General features: G+C 46.6%; 1 protein-coding gene across 3 annotated transcripts in view; it reads left to right on the top strand.

Moving 5' to 3' along the window:
- Positions 1–2097: 2097 nt before the first annotated feature.
- SAMD4B (sterile alpha motif domain containing 4B) overlaps positions 2098–24720 on the top strand; it is a 37501-nt gene continuing 14878 nt past the window's right edge. For all 3 annotated transcript variants that reach the window (XM_037021686.2, XM_037021685.2, XM_017656399.3), the window contains exons 1-2: positions 2098–2254; positions 14967–15365. In XM_037021686.2, the coding sequence (XP_036877581.1) occupies positions 15170–15365 (196 nt within the window). In that variant the 5' untranslated portion in view covers positions 2098–2254; positions 14967–15169. The remainder of the gene's footprint in view (positions 2255–14966; positions 15366–24720) is intronic.

Raw genomic sequence — 24720 nt, 5'->3', positions numbered from 1 at the left:
CTTTAAAACTCTAAATTATCTGCCACCACCCTCCTCCCTCCTCTTGCACGTTGCCTTCCACTACCCTCCTCTTTGGTTACTCCACTCCAGCCACCAGCCTCTTTGTGGTTCTGTGAGTGATCCTGCCAGTGGGCCTTTGCACCTGCTGTTCCCTGTCTGAAACCTTCTTTCCCCCATAGTTTAATCCTTTCATTCCTTCATATTTCTGTTCAAATCTCACCTGATCAAAAAGGCCTTTCCCCATCTAAAATAGTGCTGACCCCATCACTCCATTCCCTCAGCTTGCTTTATTTTTCTCCATAGTAATTATCACCAAGTTACATTGTATTTATTTATTTAATCTCCCCCAACTAGAATTTGTGTAAGCTTTGTCAAAGTAGAGGTTTTCTGCTTTGTTCACTGTTGAATTTCTAGCATGGTAAGCAGTGCCTGGCACATACTGGGTACTTAAGAAATATTACTGAATGAATAAATGAACCAGCATCTACTGAGCACAGCCATTCTCTATGGTGTGAAAGTTGTGGCTTACACATAGAGGGTAGGCATGGTTGGGTTTGTGATATCCTCTACCTTAGTTTGAAATGACCTTTCCTTAGGGTCTGTGATACCACACTCTCCTGGTTTTCCTCCCCTCTCTCTGGCTCCTCTTCTATCTTTGTTGAGTGTTGATTTCTTTGCTCAAATTTCATATGTCTCCTTTTCTCAGGATTCTGTCAACTCCATGTCTCCATTCCTCTTTCATACACTCCCCAGGCTAGTTCATTCTTCACTATTATCCCACAGGTTGTTAGCATCTTTGATGATCCTCAAATCTTAGTTTCCATCTCCAATTTCTCTCTCAAGCCCCAGATTCAAGGATTGAAGAGCCTCCGTGACACTGCTGCCTAGTGGCCCACACTGGGCTCAACATCTTGCCAAATCTACGTCTCCTCTGTATGTCCTTCTCAGAGAGGCCCACCAACCCCCGATTCTCCGAGCCAGAAGGTCTTGTCTTGGATTTCTCCCTCATCCCCTCTGCAGCCAGCCAGTCCCAGGGCAGCTTCACTGGGCCTCCTGGCTGTCTGTCCCACCCATACCTTCCCTTCCCTTACCACAGTCGCGCCCTGGTGCAAACGTCCCTCTCCCACCTCAGCTGCTTCCCTGGTCTCAAAGCTCCCAGTTCTGTTCCTTCCAATCCATCCTCCATAAAAAAGCGAGAGACATCTTTCCAAACTCCCAACTGTCCTTGACCCTCACTGGCTCGAAGCTCTTCCATGGCTCCCCGGTGCCCTCAGGACAAACCCGAAGTCCCTCAACTGGTCAAACATCTGACCACTGTTTAATTTTCATCACTTCCTGCCTTGAACTCTACACTCCATCCAACCCGACTGTATTTCCTTGCATTCCTCTAACAAGCTTGTCTCTTGTCACATTCTGGGTGAGGTCTCCCACTCCGCTTAGTTCACCCAGATCAAGGAAAGTTTGTGGAATGAACAGATTACAATGGTCATGGCGACAACTCCCATTTGTTGTCGGTCTCCTTTGTGCCAAGCACTCTATAAGCATCCTATGAATCCTCCCGTTTGAGAGACGAAGCAGAATGCTCGGAGAGGGGCGCGGTGAGAAAACTGAGACTCCAGAACTCCGGGCGCCAACCCGTAACCAGTAGAGTCGGGGGCTCGAGGCGGGGTGAGCTCGAGGGGAATGGAGGGTTGCCGTGAACGCCACAATCAGGAATTGTGACCTAGCTGGGAGCCGTGGAGGGAGACGCGGGCGAGACTGCCCCCTGCGGGACGGGAGGCCCAATCCCGGGCTTCGTCGGGCCCGTTGCCCGTAGCAACGCGGCGCGCGCCCCGCCCGCCGCCCTGGCCCAGCGACTGCTCGTCAGCCCAGGGACGGGCCAATCCCACTGAGCAGAAGGCGGGCCTCTTGGGCCTCGCTCAACCCCTGTCGCTCCCCTCTCTGCCAGGACCCCGCCTCTCTCGGCGCACACCTCCCACCCTTCGCGCTGCCGTCGCTGCCCGTTGGCTGGCGCGCCGTTCGTCCCCGCGGCGTAAGCTAATGCCGGCGCCCAGGGGCCCTGGCGGGGCGGGGCCAGGGGCGGTGACGCACGGCGCGGTGACGCAGCGCGACGGCGGTGGCGGCGGCGGCGGCGGCGGCGGCGGTGGTCGGTGCGGGAGGAGGGAGGGGAGCCTGCGAGGTGGAGAGGGGGCGACGGCGGTGGCGGTGGCCTGAGGAGGCCCGAACGGCGGCGGCGGCCAAGACGGCCAAGGCGGTGAGTCGCAAACAGGGCCGGGCGGAATCGGGGCGGCGGCGGGTCGGGGCGCGCGGAGCTCACCTCAGGGCGCCCCAGGCCGCGCGGGCGGCCCCGCCCCCTCAGGGACCCCGAGCCGCGGGCGGCGGCGAGCGCGGAGCGCGGGCCTCCGGGGTCCCGGCCCTCGAGAGACTTCCTACCCGTTCCCGAAGAGCCTTCACAGGCCACTTCAGAAGCTTCCCTCCCAAATCCTCACACCCTCGGGATCGCTGAGGGCCTGGGCTAGGAGATGTACCTCGAACACCTCCCTGGGGGGAGGGGGCAGTCCCACAGACCATCCTCCCAATTCTACCTCGAAACCCCTGGGAACGCCCATTCTCTCCGATAGACTGTCCGAAAGCCTTCCCGAGAGACCGTCCTACCGTTTCCAGTTCTTCTCCAGAGACCGTCATCTGTCTCAAAAAATCTTGCCCATTAGACCACCCCCCCGCCGCGTGTCCCCAAATCCCCCATCCTCCTCGTTCAGAGATATTTCCCGGAGGCCACTCCTCATATATGCCAACAATATGTGTCAGAGATCTTCTCCAGGAGCCTCCTTCGTAAGCCCTAAAAATCTTCAGTCTCCCTGAAATCCCTCAGACCCCGTACATTCCAAAACTCCCCCAGATACCTACTTCACAGATCCCGACAATCTCCCTCAGACCTCTCCCTCTCACATCCCAAGAATTTTCCCTCCCACCTATCCCCATACCAGAAATGGCTTAGAAGATTTTCCACACAGAGCCCCCAAATATCAGAGCCCCTCCCCTGCCAGGCCTTCAGAATGCCCCTGATGTACCCTGAAAGTCTTCCTCAGAGATGTCCTGAAATGTCCTCAGATCCCCAAAACACCTGCAGGATCCCACCAGCACCAGCCATCTCCCATATACACTCCCCTTTCACATATACCAAATTCATACCTTTGGACCCTTCCACAGATCCCAGAAACCTCTCCCCAAATCTCCTCATGTCCTCCAAATCTCACCGTCCTGAAATGCTCTACAGATCACCCTCACACACCCCAAAGAACTTCTCCCCAAGACCCCATGCACCCACCCACTTACCCAAAAATCTTCAGAGATTCCGTGAAATCTCTGGAGAACTCTTCTCCCATATTCCAAAAGTCTCTTCCAAAACCCCATTTATGTGTCCCATATCTTTCCCAGTAACCTGTACCACATGTTGCAAAAATTTCTTCAGGATTCCAAAAAGTTCCCTCATAGTCTCTGATATTCTCTACAACTTCCTTTGGATAACCCTAAAAATCCTCCTTTCTAGACCTACTTTCACATGAAGTTTTTAAAGGCCCTCTTCACAACCCCTGTAAACCCTGAGACCTTCTCATGACCCCTCTGAGGTGCAGTTTTTCAAGACCTCTAGCAACCCTCTCTAGCCCTCCTGAGATAAGCCCTTGAGATTCCTCCCAGAGACCCTTCCAACAATCCCTTTAGAATCCCTTGAATCACTACTCAGAGACCTCTTACTTTACTGAAACATTTTCTAGAGATTTCCCTCTCTGAATTTCCCCTACAGATTCCCTCAAATCCTCTAGTGCTCTCTGTAGAAGACCCCCTCACCACCCAGTCTTCCCTCTCTGATCTCCTGCATTTAGAAAGTCCCAAAACTTTCTGAAAAACCCTCTACTCTGACATTCCCACATTCCTCATATCATGCCCATTAAGAGACTACTTGGAGGTTTCTCTTCATCTGAGCTCTCGAGTTCCTAAAAAACACCACTGTCATCCTGTTCAGTACCAAAATTTCTGTCAGAAGACCACACCTCCCTCTAGATACTCTTTAGAGAATTTTCTCCAAAATTGCCCTGCATCAACAACCGAACCCCCAGCACTTCCTAAGACTTCTTCAGAACTCTGACATCCCCAAGAAACCTTATTCAGAACCCTGTCAGAGTTACTCCTTCAGAACCGCTATTTACACCCTCTCATCTCTTCCATTCTCTTTCCTCTGAAGTCAACTTAGAAATCCTTGTCAGATATGAACCTTCTTCCCCTGGTATCCTTCAGAGGCTCCCAATGTGCTCCAGACTCCCTGCCTCCCCCCCTCCATGTCTCCTTTTAATAAAAGGCTCTCAAGAGACACCCTCACCCTTTGAAATCCCAGCCCTCAGAGACATTTCTCTCATGCTGTTTTTCTTAGGTTCCATCCTTAGAGACTCTCCCTTCAGTGATTGAGAGACCCTTGATAACTTCTTCAGGGTTCCTCCCATTTTCCTTTCAGAAGCCTCCTTCCTTTCCCCTTTGAGGGCCTCCTCACTAAAGAATCCCATCCTCTGTAGCCCTGGTTCTCAAAGCTTGGTACCTCGACCAGCAGCAGCAGCATCACCTAAGAACTCATTAGAAATGCAAATTATTAGGTTCCATTGCAGACCTGCTAAGTATGAAAACCTGGGAGTAGGGCCCAGCAATCTGCTTTTAGGAACCCACCTAGTATTTTCTGATGCATGCTCGAGTTTGAGAATCACTGCCCTCTAGGAGGATTTCCCTTTCTCCACAGGAAGCACCCTGGAAGATGCGTCAGGGTATAATTTGGTGCCCCACAGCCTACCACCTTTTCCCTGGGAGTCCCCTTTGTGGAGTCCTCATTTTCCAGAAAAACTCCTCCTCCTTGAAAGGATTCTGGCTTCTCCAAAAGTTACCCCACCCTCTGAGCAGTCACTTCACATTCCAACTTTAAATGACTCCTTTTCTTTCAGATCTTCCTCAGCACTTTCTCTTACTGGCTTCGTCTGTACCCCTCCACACCCTACCCCCATTTGATGCTTCTGCTTCAAATTGCTACCTCCTTGAACACACATGTTCATCTCTTCTTCTCACCTATTCCTCTCCCCATAGGCACCCTCCCCTTAGGGCACTGTGAAGTCATTTAAAAATTTTCTGTGTCATGCTGTCCACCATTGTATATCTAAGAGCCCCACTCACCTTCTCCCTTGTAGCTTTTCATGTACTTGCCCGCTCATCCTCACTGGACTGCGAGTTCAGCAAGTATTGGGCTGTGTCTTATTCTTCTTTGAATCCCACAAGGTAACATCTGCCCTCTAAGTTACTGGGAATCTTTGGAGAATGGGCAGCTCTTCCTTCTGCATTTGGCCAGAAATCTCGTAAGTTCCTCAGGTCTTACTCCCCATTCAGGTTCAGTACACCTTTACCACCCTCTCCTGTCCTCTCACCTCCCTTTCTTCTCTGTCCAGCCCCCTTTTCCTCTCCTCCTCTCCCACCTGCTCCTGTCTATGGGACTTTTCTTTGTATTGCCTCCTGATTCTGAGGTACACCAGGTCCTATTCTTGGTGACCTGCCTCACCCCATCCTGGTTCTCTTCTTAGCTCCCTGTCAGCCTTTATAAGTCTGGGGCTTCCACAGCGCTCTCAACTTTCTACAAAGGATTCTGCTTCTCTCTAGGACTGAGAAGAGGTAACAGACTACAGGATAAACACTGGGGCCTGCCTTCAGGGAGGTCACAATACAGTAGAGGGATTGGGCAGGTACATGGGGCAGAACATGAAGTACAAGTTATATATTGTGGAAATTCGGCAGTGAGAAATGGGGCCCTTTATTTGGAAAAACTTCATGGAAAAGGTGGTCTTTGGGCTGGGTGATGTTCCACAGGATTTGGAACAATGCTAAGTAGCCTTCCAGGTAGAGGTAATAGCTGTTGCAGTGGGTCAGAGACAAGAAAATCTCATTTCTCACCCATACATCTCTTCTCTACCCAAAAGGACAGAAATGAAAGAAAACAGATCTCTTCCATCTGCATTGTATTTTCCAATGCACTTTAGTTACCATAGAGTAGTGATATTGATGTCTACTGTTTATTGAGTAATTACTGTCTGCCAGTGACTGTTTAAGACATAACATTTGGTGTCTCATATTCACTGAACCCTATAAAGTAGTTAAACTACTATTATCCTCATTTTGCAAATGATGAAATTGAGGACAGATGGCACAAATAGAAGGTCTGTGGGCCCTGTCTGTCCCAAAATGATAGTACCTTAAGTCAGAGAGTTAGATTTTCTGTTCAGCCAGGGTTTGGTGCAATGGAATGTTGTAGTGTAGTAGTTAAGTACACAGACTCTGAGGCCAGACAGGATTGGTATCTCACACTGTCACTTTTTTGGGACCCTGGACAAGTTACTTGATGTCTCTAATCCTTAGTTTCCACAGCTAAAAAATGAAGGTAGTAATGATAATCCTTTGTCGTTGAATTATTACAAGGTTTAAGTTAATGCATTTAAGTACAGTGCCCTGCACATAAGAGCTCAGTGTCGCCCACCACCCCCCACACACAAAAAAAACAAAAAACAGACATCAGCCAGTACTCTAAAGACAGGTGGCAGAACCTTAGTTCAAATTGGTTTAATCAAGAGAGAATTAATCAGCTCATGTTTACTGAAAGATCCTGAGCTGGGATGACTTCAGACCTGGCTGTATCCAGGAGTTCATGCAATCTTCTCAGTAACTGTTCATTTCTCCACTGAATTGGCTCCATCCTCAAAAGATTTCTGTTTTGTGGCAACAGAAGTGGCCCCCAGCAACCCAGGCTTAAATTCTACCTCTTTAGCAGCCTCAGTGGAAAGAAAACTTTTTCCTTAGAGAGCCAGTTTGAAAATAGTTTCTTCCTTGAATAAGTGTGACATGATGACAGAAGATCCTTAGAGACATGTTTTACGTTCTATACCCTGGAACTCTTTCTTGCTTACTGAGCCAGATAGGGCTCTGATTCCATCCCATGACATTTTTCTGAGTGCTGATGGCAATCCCCCTCCTCACTGTTGCCCAGCCCCAAGCACTCTTTACTCTATGGATCCAGAGAGAGTTTATAGTTAGTGTGACCCAACCAGACTTTTCCTTTGGGACCACAGTGGGTTAGACAGGAACGAGATGATTGGCCTGGTTTGGTGGTAGCCTCAGGGTAGTGCAATCTATGCATTCGACCCCATACCTCAACTTTGGGTTTCCAGGGCTCAGAACTTTGGAAGAGGGTTCAGTAAATTACTGTGAGTAGAATTTTGTTTGAGTGTAAATCTGTTGAATTAGAGTCTGATTGAGGACAAGTTACTAAACAGCAGTGTATTATATATACAAGTCTCAAATGTCTCAAGCAATTAAACAGTTTATGAAGGCACTCTTCTCAGTACTAGAGATACAGCAGTGAATGAAACAGGGTCTTAGAACTCGTGGAGCTTATATTCTGATGGGAGAAAGGATGTGTAAACACAATAAATCAGGTAATGATATATGCTGTGAAGGAAATAAAGCAGTAATGTGGAAGAGGGTAGAGGGGCCACTGTACACAGATTGGTCAGAATTGGGCTCTTTGAGGAGGTAACAGCTGAACCAGATAACCTGAAAGATGAGAAGGCGCCAGTTGTGAGACGATCTGGGAGTGGGATATTCTAATCTAAATTTTGTTATATGTGAAAAAAGGACTACCGCAGGTGGGGAAATTTTTCATAGATGTTTATTGAGGGCCCGCTGTATGCCAGGGTGCAGTGCTAGGCATTGAAACCAGCAGTGAGTAATACAGCCACAGTGTTCCCTTCCCTCATGGATCTTACAGTCCAGGCATTTCTAGGAGAGCTGCAGCCTTTGAAGAAACACCTTTATTGATGAGACTGGACCAAAGGCACCTTCTTACTGGGGGAGATGAGGAAGATTGGGCACACATTAACCCAGATCTGATTGTTGAGAAGGAACCAGCCATATGATGATCTGGAGAAGAGCATTTTAGGAAGAGGGGTCAGCAGGTACAAAAGCCCTGAGATATGTTCAAAGACAGCAGAGGCCAGTGTGGCTACAGCATAAATGAGGGTGAGGGGATGGGGTGGGATAGGTTGACAGAGGAGGGATCATGTAGGGCCTTAGGTGCCGTGGTGAGGAGTTCACACCTTCACTTAAAAGCATTGGGAAGCTATTAGAGGGTTTTTAAAGGAAGACAATGGCATGATCTGATTTCTTTTTTTTTTTAAAGAAAGTTCACTGGTGCAAGGAAAACGGGAGCAAGAATGGAAGCAGGAGGCAAGTTAAATTTGTCCAGACAAGAAAGAATGGTGACTTGAGTATAGTGGCAGTAGTAAAAATAGAGGAAAGCAGATATCTTGGATATAGAGAAAACAAGACTTGATGATGGGATTAGAGATAGAAACCCAGGATGATGATAATAGCTGACAACTCTTATAAGAATATTTATGCCTCACAACTCTCTGAGAGTATGTACTATTATTAAACCTATTTTACAGATGAGGAAACAGGCACAGCAAAGTGAAATCACTTGCCCAAAACTATGCAGGTAGTAAGTGATAGGCTTCTGTTCCCAACCCAGGCAGTCTGGTCCCAGAGCCACTTGAGTTTTGGAAAGGAGAAAGGAGGGTAAGTTTAGCTGACATTAAGAAAAAGACTTGTCAAGATCAGATGAATAGATCTTATGAAAGAGAAGAGTCAAGGATGATTTAATAAATTCTGAGTTGTCCATAGAGAGGTAATGTTTGAATCTCTAGGACTTGATTACATTCCCAAATGAGAGGATATGAAGGGAAAGAGAGCCAAAGATAGTGTTTTAGAGGGGAGGGATTAAGTGTGGGATGAGTAAAAGAGACAGCCATACATTGGGTGTGATGGGACATCAGCTTTCTCCTCCATGTTTTCCCAGAGCTCCCAGGCTGTGCTTATCTTCCAGGTGGCCCTGCCTGGCTTCTACCCTTCTCTCCCTCCCTTCTCCAGGACCATTCATATGGAAACCTCATTCTTGACTGAGGCAATAGTATACATATTTTGTGTATATATTTCAGTAGTTTCTGAAAATAATGGTTTGTTTTTACAAGAGAGAAGTTGAGCTTCGTTGGCATCTGACATTCTCCTGTTCTCAGGTCAAGATAAGTGAGTTAACCTTAGGTAACTAGCCTATTGCCTTGTTCAGAAAGTATGAGTTCCTCAAAGGCCTAGGTGGATGCTGTATAACAGCTAAAAATGGGGAAGAAGACTAATAGGACCACTTTATTTATCCAGACACTGGCGCTAACGAGTATACATTTCTGCCCACATGTCTAGGCAATGGAAGGGAACTTGTAGGAGGCTGTAGCATAATACTCAGGAATAAGTGAGAGGTCTAAAGCCAGGCCTTGAAAATCTCAGCTTTGCTGTGTGCAGTCTTGGGCATGTTCCTTAACCACCTCTGTGCCTCAGTTTCATCATCTGTAAAATGAGGATAATATGTGAATACACACACATGATATATAGAATGTGTAAAGCTTTTAGGATCAATTGAGCTCTTCCACAGAAAGCTGTTATCATAAGCCTGGCACGTGACTAATTAGTATATGATATATGAAGACATGCTGAGCACTGTACTAGGTATTTTTGTTTATTCTGTTTCATTTTATTCTTTTTTTTATTGTTAAGGTATCATTGATATACACTCTTATAAAGGTTTCACAAGAAAAGCAATGTGGTTATTACATTCACCCTTATTATTGAGTCCTCCCCCATACCCCATTGTAGTCACTGTCCAGTGTAGTAAGATGCCACAGAGTCCCTATTTATCTTCTCTGAGCTACACTGTCTTTCCCGTGACCTGACACACACCATATGTACCAATCATGATACCCCAGATTCCCCTTCTCCCTCCCTCCCCACCCACCCTTCTCCACCTCTCCCCTTTGGTAACCACTAATGCCTTGGAGTCTGTGAGTCTGCTGCTATTTTGTTCCTTCAGTTTTGCTTCGTTGTTATAGTCCACAAATGAGGGAAATCATTTGGTGTTTGTTTCATTTTATTCTTACAATAAGCTTCACTGAGGAACAAACTGAGTTACTGCCCAAGGTCCACATAGCAAGTAAGTATCAGCAGGAAAACCCAGGTTTCAGCCAGGTCTGACTCACTCCATAGCACTGCTTCTGAATGAGGAGAGCAGGCCTCCAGAGGTCCCTCCCGTCTGTGGGACGCTTCTCACTGTTTGAAGGCAAGGAAGGGAGCCTAGTGAGCAGTTTTTCCTGGAACCTCTTAGCCAATTTTTGGCTCCATTTGTCACCCTCCAGGGTTGGTAGGTTCTTGGTCCCTTAGAAACCAAACATAGCAGCAATGTTGTTGGACTGTTTGAGAGACTTTAGCCATAGGGGTTCCCCTCTAGTGTCTGTCTTCAAAGACAGTGAGTCATTTTTGGTCGCATGAGGGCAGAGAGACCAGCGCAGTGGTGAATTCTGTTTTGTATGGAAGCAGTCAAGGCTTGTTCATCTTTGAGTGATAGAAACCCAATTCAAACTGGCGTCAGGCAAAGAAGAATTTATTGGTCTATGAAACAGAAGTTTGGGGTGGGGGCCTTCCCAGGTCTACAGATGATATCAACAGGTCTCCCTTTTTCTTCCCTCATCTCTTGAGTCTGCTTTCATCTGTGTGGCTTTATTCTGAGGCAGGTTTTCACTGTAAGGTAGCAGAAGTGATAACCAGTAAAATCTGGAGATGTTGTATAAACTGAGCAACCCTAACCAAGGACTGATTTTCACCAGTAGTTTCAGCAAAAGTCCAGTGCAGACTTTACCTGACCAGTCCTTTACTCCTTGTCTACTAGAGCCAAGAAACAGTTAATTCTCTAAAGGGAACTCGGGGGGCTGATACCAGAAGATGAGAGTGGATGCTTGGTGGGTAGATCCACCAGAATCCCTGACAGTAAGATGCCTTGGAAAAGTCAGTGCTGATGCTGCTTACCTGGCCGATCTCACCCAGCTAGGTCTTACCTTCTCACTACTGCCAAGCAACAGGGGTGTGAGGAAGCTGAGGGCCCCTGGCCCTTTGATGGAAGAAGACCATCCAGACCAAACACCCAGTAGCCTCCTATTTTCCAGAAGACATAGGAACCCTTCCTTTAGGGATGGTTATTTTAACACTACATTCTTAATATGACTATTTGTTTCCCTAAAGACCCCATGGTGTTTAGCAAGGACTTTCTAAACCATCTTTGAGCACTAGATCTCTACCGATCATATTCCCTGAGCAGCAAGGTGGTTTGAAGGTATAAACCAGAGAGGCCTGAGGGGAAGGGATAGTTAGCAAGACTTCTGTTCTATTCTCAGTTTGTATCCATTTGGTCCAAGGACCACAGGCTACAAACTTTGTTCTGTATAGTGGTTCACTGTTGCTCTTTTAATGTGGATTCATTTCCAACATTCAAAAATAGGGGAATTTTATTTAAAAATCCAGGCTTCTCTTTTTTAAAAACCCTAAGACTTAACAATACTGAACCCACATTCCCACATGGCAGCAGCTGATGGAGCTAAATAGTTGACTTCTCGCTTTAGGCAGGTTTTATGCTTTCCAGCTCACCACAGTCCTCACCAGCCTGCTTCGTAAAAAACCTGAACTTGCAAGCCTCATGTTGGAGACCCCACACTGTCCTAAGGCTTGGCTCCTAGCATTTGGCTTGGGGGAAGAAGCTGGATTCATGTTTCATCAGCAGCTTAGGGAGCACAGTGCTGTTGTTTAAAAAAAGTAACAACCCAGTAAAAGAGTTTATGGGAAAAAGTGTGCACAACTTTGGCCTATTTATGGATTTGTTCATCTTTTTGCTGTAAACAGTGTTTCATAGTGTTTCATAGGCATATCAAGCCTCTGTCATAAATGTTCCTTCTGAAATAGTACTGTGTCCTTCTATCTTATGAGTTGCCACCCAGTGAAGGAATTCCTCCTACTCCCAAGGGATGTTCGTCCAGCCTCTGCTTGACCACTTACAGAAACCAGGGAGCTTATTACCTCCTCACATGGCAGCCAGTTCCATTCTTGGACAGATATTTTAAAATTCCTCTTTTTGTTGAGGCAGCTGCTGTCTCTTTGGGGCTGAAAGCCACAAAATGCTGGAGCTGGGAAGGGAAACTGATTTTTTCAGGCACATGAGTTACCACTCATCCATCCTGTATCCAGGGCAAACATTGACAATCACTCACAGTACTCTTTCTCACTTGAGCCAGAAATTGGAGTACAGCCTTACAATTTTTTTAATTAAATTGCTCTTTAAAAATTAAAAAAGTAATATGTGTTCACTTGAAACTAATGAAATAGTACAAAGTTACATAAAGAGAGTGTTAAAAAGTCCCCTTTTTCTCCATAGTAACCAATATGAACAGCCTAGGGTGTGTCCTTCTATCACATTTTTCTATATGCATACATACACAGATACTCATGTATAAGATATATAAAGGTTTTTGTATATGGCTTTTTTTTATCTTTTTACAGAAATGGCACCATATTAGATTAGATTACTGTGCTGCCTATGGACATTCCTCTAGGTTGATAATTAGAGCTCAAGCACTATAAATAAGGATATATAGTTTTTGTATTCTGCTATTAAGGTCAAACATGTTTTTAATAGCTATATAATATCCTGTTATTTGAGATGTGCCCCAATTTATTAATCATTTCCCATTGGTGGATATTCCCATTGCTTCATTTCTTCAGAATCCTCACCACAGTGCTCCAGGCACCCACTACCAATCAGTCAGAGCTAGGCTGTGATATAAAACCCATTTATCATGTCTGATCCAGTCTAGCTCCTTATCGTACACATTCTAGAGAAGGGAAGCAGACTGGTTCACAGACCAAAGCGACTGAGGCAGGACTATAACTGAGTTTTCTTGACATTCATCCCATATTCCATGTTACCTCTCACTTAGAATTATCTACCCTGGTTCTCCTGAAGTAAAAGAAGAAATCTAATTCTTTTTCTGTGTGTTCCAGATAGTTGAAGTCAGTTGTCCATTCCTCCCAAGTCTTTCCTTCCCTGGAGGAAATTTCCTTGTGCCTTCAGATTTTTCTGTTAGGACAGGGTTTCCAAATATGTTTACCAACCTGTGGGCCTTTCTTCTATCATCTTCTTCCCCAGGGCTTTAGAAATCCCAAGTGTGGCTTCCATGCTCACCTTCATTCATTCATTCACCAAATATATAATGAGCACCTTCTACGTGCCATTTATCCTTCTAGGCACTAGGCAGTGGTATAGCTTGACCTTGGTGAAAAGAGAAAAACAAACAAGATAATATCTATGGGTGTCATATAGAAGAAGTAACGTTAATGTAATAGAGTGACAGATATTCCTTAGATTGGATGGTCAGGGAGTATCTGAGGAAGTGACATGGAGCTGAGACCTGAATGACAAGTAGGAGCCAGCCTAGAGAGATCTGGGAGAGGAGTATTCCAACAAGAAAGAACATAGTACAAGATGAAGTTGGGGAGGCCACAGGTGTCATGCAGGGTATGTAGGCCAATATAAGAAGTTCATGATTAGTGTAATAGGAAGTCATTGGAAAAATTTAAGCCAGGGATGCAACATTTGACTTCCCTTTTAAAAAGATTTCTGGGAAGCCTGTTTAACTTGGAGCAAGATTTCATTTTCCCCCACACTTTTCCTTGCTGCTTATATTCTAAGGGATTGACATCCTGGCCAGTTTGCTCTGTTCAGGTGTCCCACAGAGGATCTGCAAGGTAAGTCAGAGCCATTATCAGATGCGCCTCACAGCCCTCAGCAGGAGCATGAAGGTTCAGGAAGGTGGCAGTCGTTCCCTAAGACCTGAGCCCAGTAGGTTCAATAGGTCTTCGTATGGAATTCTCAGTCCTCTTGGCAGCCAGAAAGGGATGGAGTCAAATGTGGTTTGGGGGTGGAGCCAAGGGCACTGGCTGCTAGAAAGACCAATGGGGGGAAATGTGAGTGAAGACCTGGAGCTCAAGACACTTAGAAAAAGACTTCAAAGTCGTATCCAGAAATCAGTCAGCTAAAGAATAGGCCTGTTGTCTGCTCAGTTGACACAGCTCCTGTCTAAGAGAGGAATTTGGATACTTTCCTGTTTGGAAGTTTTTTACTTTGCAAGTGTCGCCTTCTCAGGTTGGCCTTCTCTTGGCTGTTAGGAGTCTGAATAACAGGCTGGCATCTCTGGGAGCCAAGGGGACTACCCAACCCAGAGGGCTTGGGTCAGGAGCAACCTTCAGGGGAATGAAGAAGAAGGCAGGAGGAATTCACATCAGAGTAGATAGAGATCAGAGCTGTACCTTTTGCAATGGGGAGCTGGGTTGGAAGAGGTGAGATCCCCTAGCCTGTTGGAGATCTTTGAAAAGACTTCTGTCCACACCCCTACCCTTAGGTACCCAAAAACTTACTGGTCAGGTAGCTAGCCACATACCTAACATCCCCACCCCACCGTCCACCCATATCCCAGCTTTGTGGGTCTTAGATTGAAATAATGTCTGTAGAGTCCTTTTAGCAGGTGAGCAGTCACTCTGTCCTACCCTCAGAGGAGGTGGCCAGAGCCTAACCAGGATCAAGACATGTGCTGGGGGGTCACATGTCTGCTTAGTCATGTCACCTGGGGCCAAGTCTCCATTCTTTTCCATATTGTGCAGCCTCTCTTAATTCTTACTTCTGGAAAATCTTGCCAACTTACTCTGCTTTAAATCAGCTGGCCCTATGACAGCCAGGCCTGAGGGTCAGCATCTCCTTTGTTCTAGGATAGGTCTCTAAGTCCCAATCAAACCTTTCCTCCAGGTCTGGAGAGAACGTTGGTTTAGTATCTGGTAGTAGCTTCATCTTCTCCCAGGAGCTTAGCAGGAAGGAGTGTAGGAAGTCGCCTTACCTCCTCAACCCATACTAACCAGGCCAGTTTCAACCCCTTCATTGTATCTGACCTTCTTGCTTCCTTTTCCAGGAGCCTAGAGAGGCGTGGCTTGACCAAAACCTTCCCTGATGTGATCTTCCTCCTCACCCCACCACCTGTTGCCACTACGCCAGGGAACGTCCTCAAGCCCTGGCACTCAGGGGAAAGGTAACAGGAGCCCGGAGCCGAGACCATGTGACGGCGCTGGCCCTCGCCACCGCCGTCCCCTCCACCCTGGCCCCAGGCCCGGCACCATGATGTTCCGAGACCAGGTGGGCATCCTAGCTGGCTGGTTCAAGGGCTGGAATGAATGTGAGCAGACAGTGGCCCTGCTGTCACTTCTGAAGCGGGTCACCCGCACCCAGGCCCGCTTCCTGCAGCTCTGCCTGGAGCACTCACTGGCGGACTGTAATGACATCCATCTGCTGGAGTCGGAGGCCAACAGTGCTGGTGAGTCTCTACAGGTGGGAGTATAGCAGGAGGGAGACCTGGAGCATGAACAGATACTGGGTGGCTCAGGAGACCATCATATAAGGGTGTTAAGCAATATGGGGGTTCTAGGCTTATTGGTCTCAAACAGGTTGGGATTTTCTGACCTCCCAAGTCATGGTCATAAGTCCCCCGGGGCCTTTGTTGCCAGATATCCTCAGGCATTGAATGATGGGTTCCTGGGGGAGGGTAGTGCAAACTGGAAACTACCTAAGCAGTGGAAGGATCACATAGGGTGGTTTAAGGCTTTGTAGGGTAGGTAAAAGGAAGAGACTGAAGTTACTACCCATGAAAGGGGGTCAGAAGGTTAGTAAGTAATTACTTCTCAAGCTCCAGAACATTGGAGCTAGGCGGGAATTTCAGAACACTTCCAAACTTCATGAGTCATCTTATACTATTCTTTAACTCAAAAGGTTGGCTGGAGTTAAGGCTTCAAGAGAGTTTTGAATTTAGATAGAGTCCATATCAGTTCCCTAAGCACCCAGTAGAAAGGTGCTCTGTGTCCCATGAAGTTGGCTGGAATGGCTGAGCCAGGCTTCTCCAGAACCTCTCTTTAGGGTCCTTATCATAGATGGGAGTCAGGTAAGAGAATCATCTCATAGGGCACTGATGAAGCCATTCTGGCCTCTAGGCCTCCACAGGCTGGATGGAGAGCTATTGACCTCAGTGATGGGTGGGAGATGGAGGCCAGAGAAGAGGGTGAGTCATGTACCCTTGAAAGCTAGCTGGGGAGAGGGGATCCAGGGGCTCCATGTAGAGTGTCTTCAAACTCTTCTCACTTTCTTACCCATAATAATAGTTCACAATGAGCCCTTACAATAGGCCAGATACTGGCTTTACTTGTACAGCAACTTTGAAAGCAGTGTTTAGTGGCTCTAGAGTCAGACTGTCTAGGTTTAAATCCCAGTTCTGTCTTGCCATATAACCAAGTAACTTAAACCTTTCTAAGCTTTGTTTTCCTCATCTTTAAAATAAAGATAACTATGCTTACCTTCTAGGGTAGTTGTGTGCTCTGAGAACAGTGCCTGGCATCTAGTAAACACTCAATAAATGTCGGTTGCCTTCCCCCCTTCCCAAATGTCAATTGTTTTTATTGTCAGTAACGGATTTAGTCCTCAAAACAACCCTTGCAGTAGGTAGTTGTTACCTTACTCTGTAGGTGAGGAAATCAGTACGGGCTTCTAGGATTGGGATCTGGGGAGCCACAGAGCTGCCTAGCCTCCTTCATCTCCCCAGGCCCACCTGCCAGCAGCAGTCACCTTTATTTTGCTGAGTTTTTATGTTCAAGTCACAGAAGCACCATGGTTGTAGAGAAGATGGTTCTTCAGGCCAGAGTCACACCAGTTTAAGTTCCTGACTGGTGGACAATGAGCAACAAGAACCCAGTTGGGCTACAGCAGGCTCAGAGCTCAGCTTTTCACACCCCTCCTTACCAGTGGGGGCTCCCCTCTTTTTGAGCACCAGAGATTGGAGTTTCATGGTTGTGATATGGCTCTGCCCTCAGTGTTGGGGGCTTCCTTGGGGCAGAACATTTTCTTCTGCAGCTCTGTCACACATCCCCACCGCCCCGTCCTGAATAGAGAGTTGGATGAACACTGGGTACCGGTCTTGGCTGTATGTCAGAATCAGCAGTGGTACTTACTGCTACTTATTAGAACACTTTTAGTTTTTGCTTTTGTTTTTAAGACTTATAGTAAAATCAAACCACATGAAAGGTAAAAACTGAGGTCTCCTCCCTTCCATACTTTCACATTCCAAATTTGTGTATGTTTTGTGAGACAGTCTATGCATGTATGAGCACATACATATTCCTCCAGCTTTTCCACAGTTTTGATTGTTTTAATACATAGAGCAGAACACTGTGCATATTAACCAGTTTCATTTAACATTACAATTTGAAGATCATTCCGTATTCAGCACATACATATATACCTCGTTGTTAATGGCTGCATAATAGGAAGAATAGGTAATACTTATAAAGTCCTACATGTGTATAAAACACTGCTTTACTTTTATTACTCATTCAACCCTCAAAACAACTTAGTAGAGTAGGTCTTACTAATTTCCCCATTTTATAGATGAGGAGATTGAGATCGGGAGAGGTTTTACAACTTCCCCTGGGTCATATGAGGGTCAGAGGTGGAGCTGGAAATTTACTTTAGAGCTCTTGCTCTTGACCACTAGGCTCTACTACATGGTATATTTGGTCTTGCTCTTATGAACTATGCTGTAATGAGTACCTTTTAAGTATATCCAGGATAAATTCTAGAATTCTTTGGAACTGCTGATTTGAAGTGATGTGTATTTAAGGTATTTATTGCTACCACTTTGCCCTTGAAAGACATGGTACACTTTATACCAAGCAATTGAGGCACATCCCAGATAGTTTGCATTGGGATGTTGGGGGTAATGCCTAGCCAGGGTTGAGAAGTGCTGTTGAATGAATTAACTGATAATGAGTATATGAATCAAGGTCTTTATCCACAGCCCCATGTAAGACGGTGAGAATATAACAAGCTGGTACTTGGATGGAGAGGTGAGGAAAACATAGAATAAGGGAAGAGAAGGAGGGTTATACTGTGTTCCAGAGTCCATAGGAAGCCCGCCAGGATTAGTGCAGAGCATGAATGGAGAGAGAGGTGATCACAGAGGTAAATTCTATAGAGCCTTGAATACTGCTTTCCTAGTAGGCGTGGGCATTCCAAGGCTAAGAAAGCCCTGTCTCCTGTCTTGCTCCCTCCATCAAGTAGAACAGCCCCCCTACCTTATTTGGGAAGGAAGGAGCTACTTGTTAGGCCTAGGGGGTCTGCGTCCTAAGAGGAACTGTACATCCTCTGTTGATTATGGCCTTCCAGTTCCCTTGTATTTCCCAAACTTGTATCATAAGCAGAACCACCTGGTAGGCGTGGAGGTGACTGTTAAAATCCAGATTTCTGGGTCTCCACCCAGGGCCATTAAATCAGAATCCCATGAGGATGGGCCTGGGAACAAGTACCGAAGTTCTGCTGACTAGGCAGTGTGAGAGATGATGGATACCCTGATGGTGATTCATGTGTCACAGGACATAAGACTAGGAGTTGGGACACCCAGGAGTACTAGATCCAGCTCTACCACTGACACCTCTTTGACTTGGCCAGCTCCACTCATCTTGAGCCTGAGGATCCCCATCTGAACAGTGATGAGGTTGTTCTAGATGCTCTCCGAGTGCCTCCTGGGCTCTGAAATAATGCTCCAAAGAAGGCAGAGCTGCAGCCAATCATATTACTTTCTTTGAAGGCCCAGCATATTCTTCTAAAGCAATAATTCTTAATACTTTATGAGAAGGACCCCGAAGAGAATTTGTCCCCCTTCCTCACCCAGATGTACACTTACCCCACAAACCAAATCTTGAATTCAGTTGTTGCACCAATCCCCAGAATAACAGCTATTTATTACAGGGTCCAAAGCTCTTCAGCTTTTCGGGTCCCTTCAGGTGAGGAACGCTGAACAGAAAGGCAGATCCTCTGCCTTTTTCTGGGTTTGTACTCCATGGCCCACCTACCCAGTCCTGCTATTTCCTCAGGTTCTCCCAGGGAGACCCTGGGTTCAACTTTGGGCTGGAGTCAGACCTGCCCACCTGCCCAGCACCTCCTCAGAAAGAGCAAGGGGTATAGACGGCTTGACCTAGGTGAGTGAATCCCAACTCTAAGTTCATGTCAGAATCACCCAGAGACTTTATAAAAATAATCTGAGGCCTGGGTCTTATCCCCAGAGAATCTGGTATTTTTTAAGTTCCCTAGCTGGCTGTAATGTGCATCCATTGGAGTACCAGTTGTCTTGATACTGACGCTGGGTCTGGATGGGCTTAGAAAGGTAGTGAGGTTACTGTTATGTGACCTACTGGGAGTGGGGAGTAGGAGCTCAAGTCTGGGCGGGCTGTCTCAAACAGCTGGGAGGGTATAGGGAACTCCTCCAGCTCAGGCTGCCAGCGTTGGTTTTATGGAAGCAGAATCTGAAACAACACCCAGGAACAGAAAAGCAACGCCCCAAGGGTCTCTGAAACAGGAAAGGAGAAGCCCCAGGTTTGCCCTTATCATCACTTTTCCTTCTCCCAGTGCTGTCTTCTCTGCCAGTTCAGAGCTGTAACAGTAATCCTGGCCTCTCCTTCCCTGGATGCTGACTGGGACCAGAAAAGTGGGGGCCAAGGAAACTGAAATCTCCTTCCCTCCCTGGTTCTATGGCTTTCTGGGCCACATTTCCTGCATTTCTTCCCTCCTCCTGTCCTCTGAGTCAGAGTCCCCTGAATCCAACAGGTTTAAACCCCTCCCTCTCTGGCTCAGTGAATCTGGGTGGGGAAACTGGGGTCAGGAGGGGGCCATGGCTGAGTGAGTCACCCAAGCTTAACTCTGATATCTCCACCCTCCCCCCCCCTTTTTTTTTTTTTTTGAGAGGGCATCTCTCATATTTATTGATCAAATGGTTGTTAACAACAATAAAATTCTGAATAGGGGACTCAATGCACGGTCATTAATCAACCCCACGCCTATATCTCAACAGTGTCCAATCTTCTGAAGCATAACAAACAAGTTCTTACATGGTGAACAAGGTCTTACATAGTGAATAAGTTCTTACATGGTGAACAGTGCAAGGGCAGTCATATCACAGGAACTTTCGGTTTTGATCACGCATCATGAACTATAAACAATCAGGTCAGATATGATTATTCTTTTGATTTTTATACATGATTTATATGTGAATCCCACATTTCTCCCTTATTATTATTATTATTTTTAATAAAATGCTGAAGTGGTAGGTAGATGCAAGATAAAGGTAGAAAACATAATTTAGTGCTGTAAGAGGGCAAATGTAGATGATCAGGTCTGTGCCTATAGACTAAGTATTAATCCAAGGTAGACAAGGGCAACAAAACATCCACCGATGCAGAAGATTTCTCTCAAAACGGGGGGGATGAGGTTCTAAGCCTCCCCTCTTTTGGGCCCCAATTTCTCACCTGATGGCCCCCCCTGTGACTGTGCCTGTCTAGGGTTGTTCCTCCCTTGAGGAATCTTACCCATCTCTGGCTAACCAGCCGTCTTCCAGGGCCATACAGGGAAATGTAAAGTTGGTAAGTGAGAGAGAAGCAATATTCTTTGAAAAGGTTAGCTTTTTACTTATTTGCAGATTTATGCCCTGTGGCTTCTATGCCCAGCATTGTCTTGAGGTATCTTTAGCACTTGGAAGAATTACGATACTCGGTAATTTTCGATAGGAGGCATGAATTCTACTAAAGGGTTGTAATTAGGAAGGAAGAAGAAAAGCTATAGAAGTAGCAGACGGAAGAAAACATGTGAAGATTGATTATTTCTTTGACATATCTTCTTGTAGAGTAACATAAGCATGTATAGGTTTTAAACTACTAATTAAATTGTGCACATACATTCCACCCTCCCTTTTGAAGCTTTACTGACACAGTTCATCAAACAAAAATGTGTGTGTGCACTCCCCACCCCTCCCCCATGTTGATGTGAGCTGGGGTGAGGTAGAAAGGGCATGTTTGGAGCCAAACTCCAGCCCCTCTGACTGGTGTCTGAGGCTGTCATGATTGTTGCAACAGCCCAGTATGTAAAAATGGGTTTGCTAGTACAACAGTCTCCAAGATACATTTGTCTCTTGTGATTTGCCAGGACCCAGGGTCATGCATGACCTACTTAGCTCTGGTCTCCTGACCAAGGAGGATACTCGTGCAGTCTCTCATCCTCTCCATGTCTGCAGAGTCCAGGTTTGCAGCTTGGAGAGAAGCAGTCGTTGGCATCCTGGCATTCTCCAGCCCCTTCCCCCGTCCACCCACCTCCAGGATGTCATCATTGCTTGTTGTGCCTCTAGCTCAGAGGAACCAGAGACATGTCTGTCTTTGGTAAACAACTGTGAAATTCCCCACCCCTGTTGGGAATCTTAAGGGGGAGGCCCAGATGTACCCTCCTACATGAATGGCTCCCCCAGCCCACCAGCATCATGGTCTCTAGATCTTCAACCAGGAGCAATGACAATAATAGTTAAAATGTGTGGAGCACATAACAGATGTCAGGTGCTTTCATAATTATCTCACTGAATCTTTACAATGACCCTGTGACATAAGGGCTTTTACTACCCCCATTGTACAGAAGAGGAGACCAAGGCTCAGAGAGGTTAAAGGATTAGACAACAACTATTTGACCAAGGTCATGGAGGCAGTTAGATTTGAATCCAGGCAAGTTTGCTGTTGAACATGTACTTTACTCAGTATATACTCTGATAGGACATGAGACAGGGTACCTGAAGTCAGGCAATCCTAAAGAGGGTATATTATATACACATAGATACCGCACATAGACATCCAGAGACCATCTGGGTCCCATTGTGCAGGTATTCACTGGGCCCCTGCTGTGCCTCAACTCTGGGCCAGATTTTTCTGATCTGGGCAGAAAACTAGAAGTTCCATCCCCACCCATCATCTGCAGCCCCAGCTGGGCTTACCCCAAGGGGCCTGAGGCTGCACAGATTCCTTGGACCAGTTCCAGTGCTCTCTGATGCTTCCCAGTCATGGGAGGCCTGCCCTCCCCACCACACCACTACACAGACACATGAACACACATTTCCCCAGGGTCAGCCTCCATTCATCCAAAACCACTCTCCCCTTTCTCCCCAGTAGAACAAGGTCATTCTTTGAGCCCAACCCTTGGGGCTGTTCTGTCACATCCCCTGGCAGTACCAGAGGAGAATCTGTGTCCCTTAGCTCTGGGGTCCTGGCAGTATTCTGGGGTGGGGGAGGAACTAGACAAGGCTTCCCTCTGTCCCTCTGGCTACCCTGTAAGGCCTAAACAACAGCCATTGAGAGCATCAGGGTAGGGCTGAAGGGGTAGGCTGACCCTGCTGGAAGGAAAGGGAGCAAAGCACCAGTCATAGAGACACACACTGCGTGCTTCTATGGGCAGACCCTATCAGGTGCTTTACATACATTGTCTCCTAAATCCTCTCAGCCCTGTAATCAGTTTCAAGAGGAGGAACTGCATGACCCAGCTGGGTTGCAAGTCCTTGACTTTCTGTCCCTGATCTAAATCACTATAGTCTTTCTTCCTTCTCAAGAACTGAAAACTCAGGAGTATCAGGGTTCCTTCCCATGTGATCCAGTACCAGATGGAGGTGGGAAGGGCAAAAGGTGCAGGTTCCTGGAAGTCCAAGCCTCCCACCTTGGAAAGATCTTTAGATACAGAGATGACCTAATAGACAGTTTCCTGTCATGGAGCTGGTCCAGGGAAGATGGAGGGGATGAGGTTTCCTAGCCTCAAGTGGCAGGTACAGAAGGGGATCTGGAAAGCCAAGGATGGGGAAGAAGAGACTTAGCATTGGAGAGATAGTAGGGGGTTATGGGTAAAAGTTCCTCCCAATTGTGGAGGCAGACAGACCAGTGTTCAAATCTTGACACTGTCACTTTGGGAAAATGACTTCACTTTCCCAAATCTATTTCTTCATCTACAAGATAGGGATGTTGAAACAGTATTGAGGTGAGGATGAAAAGTGATCATATTATTAGCATAGTGTCTGGTACATAATAGATGCTCAATAATAAATACTATCTGTTATTATTTTTGTGTAGTATTAACTGTTCTTTCTTGGCTGGTACTATGGCAAGCATGAATTAGTGACAGAATAAATGGATGAATCCCTGAGCACTTTAGTAAGGGGTCTCTAGGAAGCTTGGAGCAGAGAGGCCTAGGCCAAGAAAATGTGCAGTAGGTCAGTGTATTTCCAAATAGGTCATAAGAGAAAGAGAGGTATGAAAGGGACATTTCTCAGGTTTTTATACAAGGCTCCCAGGGGCCAGGTGTCTGGCCTGTAATGTGGGCAGAGGAGACCAGAGGTCCTTAAGACTCTTAAGGAAATTAGATTGAGACACTGTCAGATTTAGAGGAATATATATATATACATATATGCACACACACATACTTACATACATACACACACAACCCCTATCACTCATATTTAGAGGAATACACACACACCCCTATCACTGTCAGAGTTAGGGGAGCGCGCACACACACACACACACACACACACACACACCACACACACACCACCACCCCCGATTCTCGGACACACACACACACACACACACACACACACACACACACACACCACCCCCGATTCTCGGCGCCTTTAAGCACACACACACACACACACACACACACACACCACCACCACTCGGACACACACCACCACTCGGACACGGACACACACACACACACACACACACCACCACTCGGACGCGGACACACACACACCACCACTCGGACACGGACACACACACACACACACACACACACACCACCACTCGGACGGACACACACACACACACACACACACACACCACCACTCGGACACGGACACACACACACACACACACACACACACACCACCACTCGGACGGACACACACACACACACACACACACACACCACCACTCGGACGGACACACACACACACACACACACACACACACACACACACACACACACCACCCCCGATTCTCGGCCTCTGTTTACTGGCCCAGAAGTTGACTTTTGCCTTTAGCATCTGTGAGTATTTAAAGAAGGAACCACAGTAACATATGATTACCATGATGTTAGAAATAGCAGCTGATGTTTACTGAGGACTTACTTTGTGACCCTACTTTATGCGGTGGTCTCAATTCATAACAGTCATGCTGGATAGAAATAATCCCCAGCCTCACTTTACAAATAAAGTAGAGCTCATTGAACTGATCGCATTTGCTAAGAATAACATGGTCAGTAGGTAGGAGGAGGACCGTAAATGACATCTGCCAGTTCTTTCTCATCACCAGTCTCTCTGGGGTCCACTTAGAACTGTCTCCTTGGCCCCTTTCAGGACCTCACCAATAGCACAATCGCTTATCATCTCTCAGAACTCACTTGTTAGATGTTTGCAAATTGTCACCTTGGCTGCAGGTATGAGCTCAGTTGCCCAAGAGTAAGGACAGAACTGATCATTGTCTCTTTCCTCAAGCATTGATATTCTTTGTCCCTTTCCTTTGCCCTGTAACATTGTTCCCCAATCCTCCACTCCATCAAGCCTAGTCACAGAAGTGGTAACAAGGTTTTCAAGGACAGTCAGACCTGTGACAGTTCCTTCCCACGGCCTCCTGTACATGACCAGCCCAGAGCCTTATTCTTGGGGGGGAACTCCCTTCTGGGTCAAGAGGAGAAACCTGTGATGGACAGTGACTGTAATGGGGTATGTGGTGGGGACTTGATAGTGGGGGGAATCTAGTAACCACAATGTT

Source organism: Manis javanica, chromosome 17, assembly GCF_040802235.1.
Source record: "Manis javanica isolate MJ-LG chromosome 17, MJ_LKY, whole genome shotgun sequence".
Lineage (NCBI taxonomy): Eukaryota > Metazoa > Chordata > Mammalia > Pholidota > Manidae > Manis > Manis javanica.
Note: the sequence above shows the minus strand (reverse complement) of the source record. Positions and strands in the feature narration are given on the sequence as shown.